Consider the following 5,357-nt stretch of genomic DNA (forward strand, 5'->3'; position numbering starts at 1 on the left):
ATCCTCTTAAACGAGTCCAAATGAGAAATGTCCTCTGCAGGACAAAGGATTAAAGAGAAATTCCTGTTCAGCATATACATGGCATTTCCAAGTCATACTGTGTAAACACCAGCACATGAAAGGCTGATTATAGCCCTTCCAAGCAGCACCATCTCATACTCAGCTCCTTTCTTCAGAGCACATAAGGCCCTTTCATTTGCCCTCAATCACCCATGAAAACCACTAGAAAAGCTCCCTGAGCAAAGGCAAACACAGAAGTGCAGCCGTGCCGCGAGCGCAAACAGCGGCCGGGCCGTGGACACTCGGCAGCGGCTGCTCTGCCAGCCCCACGGCCAACCAAAACACCTTGGGCTTGCTCATGCTTTGTGTTTACCCTCTGGAAATCAATCAAGTTGCCTCTTCTGGCAGCACTTCCCTGCAGGATAACGTGAGAGCCGCTGAGAAAGGGATACAATCCCCGGTTCTTAGAAAGGCACGGGATTTCTGGCATAGGAGGGACCAAAATCCAGCTGGTGTGGACTGACTGAGGGACAGCTGTCCTTCCTCACCACTCCCTGCCCTCCCTTCTAAAAAAAAATTCTCCCTGAAGTCACAAAAGGCAGGATTTTCCATTTGCAGCCCTCACTTCAGCACAGCTGGCAAACAATTTTATATTACATTTAAGTGTACTTTTCTTTTACCCTTTTAAACATGGTCTTAGCAAATCATCCATCATTTGATCCGTCAGCAGGAGCACACAGTTGAAGTCAGACTAGTTTTGGTCAGAACTATATTTGCACACCGGGAAAAGGCACACAAAAAGTAATTATTTGCCTACATCATTTTGTGGCCCTGTTAATATTTTGATGGCATGGCAAAAATAGCTCAAAGTGGGGTCTCTGGCATCAGGTGAGAAAAAACTATTCATGTGAATTGTGGATGGCAAAGGCGTATTTCTTACTCGAACTTTTAAGTTCTCCCACTGAAGTGGGAGAATACATTGACCAAGCTTTTATTTTGGTTTCCTGAACTACAAAACCCAACAGCACTGGCCTGTCCACCCAGGAACTCCCAAAGCCTTTCCAGCTATTTCCAGTGATTGAAATGCTTTGCAGATGGAGCCACATTCCTCAGGCCCTGTCTCCCTGTGGTCCTGGGCAGATTCCCAGTAGCCTTGTGGAGGGTTGGCTCACATTGCTAAGCTCAGGTGATCAGTGTGTGACCCAGGGCAGGTGCCACCTCCAGCATTGGGTGGCTGCTGATGGCAACCCAAAAACCACCAGAAGATTCCCTGAGCAGCCAGCGGTGTCCCCACAATAGCCTGAAAGCTTTCACAGGGAGAGCAGGGGTTAAACACTGGGGAAAATTTGCTGCTTTTATGCCATGAAGGTAATGGAAGAACCTGCTGAGGCAGGCTGGGGAATTGCCATCACTGGAGCCGCATCCAGGGCTGGGCCAGACGCTCCTCTGTGAATAATGGAACCAGCTCTGGAACTATGCAGAGGATGGACTTGATGACCCATCAGCAGCCCTTTCCAACCAAAACAGGCCACTGATCTAAAGCATCCTTCACTCTGGAATGAAAGGCTTCAGGAAACCTCTTGAGAAAAACTTATTTCAGAGGAAACTCGCTACACCTCTCACACCACAAGGAAAACTGAAGTACAGTTAGGAAAAAAAGAAGCAATAAAGCAATTTATCAGGCTCTAGACTCACCATGTACTCCATGTTAGAGGCCACTGGATACACCTGACCTCTCAATTTATTGTGGAGCATCAGTATCTCCTGTCTGTCTGAGAATAAAATGGCTCTCTTGGATCTGGAGTGACCTTCCCCATGCTGGTATTTACTCAGGATGCTCTCCAGGTGACTCGAGTTGGGCAAGATAAAGCTCTCAGCTGTCTTTGTCAGCAGCAGCACACATCCAAGAGGAATGATCCAAGGCAGGCCAGGATTCATGGCGCCTCCTCGACAGCCAGCAGAAGCAGAGATGAAGACGATGGTGGGTTTTCTTGCAGGGACTCCTGTGGCTCAGTGCAAGTCTGGAATTTGGGGAGAAACAGGCAGTCAGAGCAGTGCCAGAAGCGCTCTCAGTGCATTTGTCCCCCAACAACGTGGTCCCACAGCCCAGATTTGTGCTTGGAAAAGACTGGTGCTTACAATTATCGCTCACCCCAATGACAGGAAGACCTGAACAACACCACGAGTGATGGGGACTCACTTTATTACACCTGGGAGTTCCACTGATGCTAGGCTGGGAGGGAACACTTCCCAGGCACGCAGGAGGATATTTTCTGCACCCCTGGCATCCCTGGTGGAGCTGCCACCCTGCAATGCCCAGCAGCTCCGAGTAACCCCAGCTCCATCCCTTCACAGGCAGGGGGACACTTGAAGTGATCCCCGCAGAGAGCAGCTCCTAAAGCCGTGAACGTTTATGAAGAAAAGGGGAAGTGAAATCCCCAGCGAGCCGGATGAGGGGGTCAGGCAGCAGCAAGAGCAGCTGCCGGGCTCTGTGAGAGCGGCTGTTTATGGGAAATGTCCCCGTAGGGCCGAGCAGCCCCGATCCCCGCTGGCAGTGACGCACCGGGGCTCTCGCTGACGCTCCCCGGCGGGCGGGAGCGCTGCCAGGGCTGTGAGTTATGGAGCAGCAGGAGCAGCCGCCCTCCCCCGGCCAGATTAGGTGTTCCCAGACACTCGGATGCCGTCAGCACACAGAGAGGGTCTCGGTTTGGTCGTGGAACAGCTTCGTTTAATCCCTGTCCCTCGCTCCATGGTGCTCCTGCTCCACCTGTCATTCCCAAGCACTTCCACCCCCCCCTCCGTGCTCCAATTGATCCATCTAGCGATCCTCCCTTGGCTGGTTTTATTTGGATCAGGAGCTATTCACAGGAGACAAGATGTGCTGCTGCAGGGCTGTGCAGCACACAGCGCTCCTCAGTGGGATCCAAGAGCCACTGGAGCAGCATCAATCCATCGGGGCAAGCATCTGTACAGACAGTGCAAGCACAGGATCTCCCTCCTTAGGGCTAATTTTTGGAAGGAAGTTTCCCCATCCCTGTCTCCAACACGAGGTGAGGATCTGTGTTTGACAGCACTGTTGAAAGCCACGCTGAAAGCATTCCTACACAGAGGCAGGAAACAAACCCCAGATTAGCAGGAATTATTCGAGAAGTTTCATCCAATGACACGGGACTTGGACACTCTGGGACCAGATGATTGGAAGCCACCCAAAGCAGAAAAGAGCCGTCTAAATCCCAGCTGGAAAAGCAATGCTCGAGCACGAAGCCCCAAACTCCTGTTCCCCCAACCCAGCACAGCAGCATCTGCGGAGAACAGCAGCAAGCACGAGGTGCTTTGCACAGGCAGGGACCCCAAAAAAACTCTGAGAACCCCCGAAAACTTGTTGGCTGACTGCACAAAAGACACAGAGTCCCTGTTTGAGGCTTCTTTCTCGGACTGAACCTTCAGGCAGATGAAAACCAGCTGCCCTCAGCCTCTCTCCAGGCAGCACATTAAGCCTTTGCCTGGGTTCAACAATGCAGGATGTAATTTGCTCCGTTTAGGTAACAGCTTCTCATCATTTCCCGCTCCGCAGAGCAAGCTGAACACACATGCCTTGTCCCCAGCTCCAGGCACACCTGGAAGACAGGACGTTCGGTGGCATGGGGACAAACACTCCTTTAACCTCATCCTCTTCTCAGCCCTGCTTGTGGCATTCGCTTCTCCCCAGGCAGGAGCCCGACTTTCAACCTGGCTACAGAAGGGTAGGGGAGGCAAAAGAAGCAGTTGCTTTTGTAGACTGGCTGACCCAAATTCGGGGGACAATTCCTACTTTGAGGCACTTCCCTGGGAGTTTAAAAATAGTTGCACTGCCACGGCCATTCACAATGTGGCCATTTAGCCCCGGCAGCTCTCCCTGCAGGAACAGCCGGCGCTCAGAGGCGGCCGTTGCACCCCTCGTTTGGCCGGGTGCCCTTTGCTAAACAGGAGCCCAAATCCACCACCCATCTAAGGCAAACACTGAACTTTCAGAAAGGGCAGATTGAAAAAATCAGCTGTAGCATCTGAGAGCCAGAGGAGCTGCCCCGCTCACGGCTCCGCAGCGAAGCCAGTGCGTCTGGCTTGGCAAGCCGGCCAAAACCTCGCAACAGATGGTGCATTATTCCTCGGGATGTGCTTCCCTGGGTCTCATTTGCCAGCAGAAGGATACCAGCACCTCTCTAAAATTAGGTCACTTTGGCTTTATCTTCTATTTCACTCGAGATGTGCAAGTCCCTTCCTCTGCTTTGGCTTGGGGTGAGGAGCGCTGAGTATCCCATGAAAGGATAAAGGGATCAGAGAGGGACGGGGAGCAGACAGTTCCCTGGCCAGATTAATTGAAAGCAGCTGAAAGATGCTCACGTTTCAGAAAGCTCTCACGGATTTCAGATGTCCATCCATCTGCCTCCCAATATCCTCATGCCCAGGTGCAAAGAAACACTTGGACATGTGTGTTCCAGCCTAGCCAGTCCCAGGGCCCTGCAGGGTTGGGGCAATGCCTCGGGGCTGCAGTGGGAGCTCCTCATCCAGGGAGGCTGAAATCACGTTGCCTTTGAGCTGGGGTTTGACATTATTCACAGAAAATTATCAGCTGACAGTCAGCTGAGGAAGCCTCTGCTGTTGATTTCAAGGGTTCAGGAGGAGCACAACCTCCCTTTAAACGCATCAGGCTCTTGCCGCTGGTGCCAGGTGAACATCTGGGAGCCATCAGAAATGACTGAGTCAGCAGAAAAGGACTCCTGAATATGCTGTAAAGCCTGTCCAAAGTGGGAAGAAATGGGAGGCCTTCTTCTGGGGTCTGAGGGAGTTAAAGAGCAGCACTGGACTTCAGGATAGGTTATTTTTAGAAAGCTATTTCCCCAGCTAATGGATGGTGTCTGCTTTGCACGGAAAGCAGGAGAGCTGGTCACATCTGAAGCCTGGCAGAGACGCTGCTGAAGCCACATGCAGGCTGATCCTGCATTCATGTCCTCATGTCACCTTATTCCTTAGTGACATTGAGCTTTGAGTGCCTCCCTGGTAAAGCACACGAGTGGGTGCCTGCTCCTGGGTTATGGGTGGCATTTGCAGCTAAAACATCCCAGCGCCTGTGGAGTTACACATGGCACTGGCTGACACGGAAGGAAAATGCAAAGTTAGCTCAGGATGTCAGGACAGCATCTAAAACAGCAAAGCAGAGGGGAGTTAGCCTGGGATCAGCTTCTAAACTGAGCCTGGGATCAGCTTCTAACCTGAGTTAGCCTGGCATCTAGGATGAGTTAGCCTGGGATCAGCTTTTAGCCTGGGTTAGCCTGGGATCAACTTTAACCTGTGCAAAGAAATCCAGGGAAAAAGCCACA

At 51.8% G+C, this 5,357-nt stretch overlaps 1 protein-coding gene across 2 annotated transcripts in view; it reads right to left on the reverse strand.

Moving 5' to 3' along the window:
* Positions 1-5,357, reverse strand: part of CRISPLD2 (cysteine rich secretory protein LCCL domain containing 2) — a 28,723-nt gene that overhangs the window by 22,484 nt on the left and 882 nt on the right. Inside the window, exons 1-2 of one of the 2 annotated variants that reach the window (XM_017741059.1) lie at positions 4,381-4,479; positions 1,696-2,021 (exon numbers count right to left, since the gene is read on the reverse strand). In XM_017741059.1, the coding sequence (XP_017596548.1) occupies positions 1,696-1,938 (243 nt within the window). In that variant the 5' untranslated portion in view covers positions 1,939-2,021; positions 4,381-4,479. Of the gene's footprint in view, positions 1-1,695; positions 2,022-4,380; positions 4,480-5,357 lie in introns of those variants that run through there. The other variant, XM_008638684.2, reaches the window with a different exon arrangement.

This window comes from Corvus brachyrhynchos, unplaced genomic scaffold (assembly GCF_000691975.1).
Source record: "Corvus brachyrhynchos isolate BGI_N302 unplaced genomic scaffold, ASM69197v1 scaffold26, whole genome shotgun sequence".
In the NCBI taxonomy this organism is placed as follows: domain Eukaryota; kingdom Metazoa; phylum Chordata; class Aves; order Passeriformes; family Corvidae; genus Corvus; species Corvus brachyrhynchos.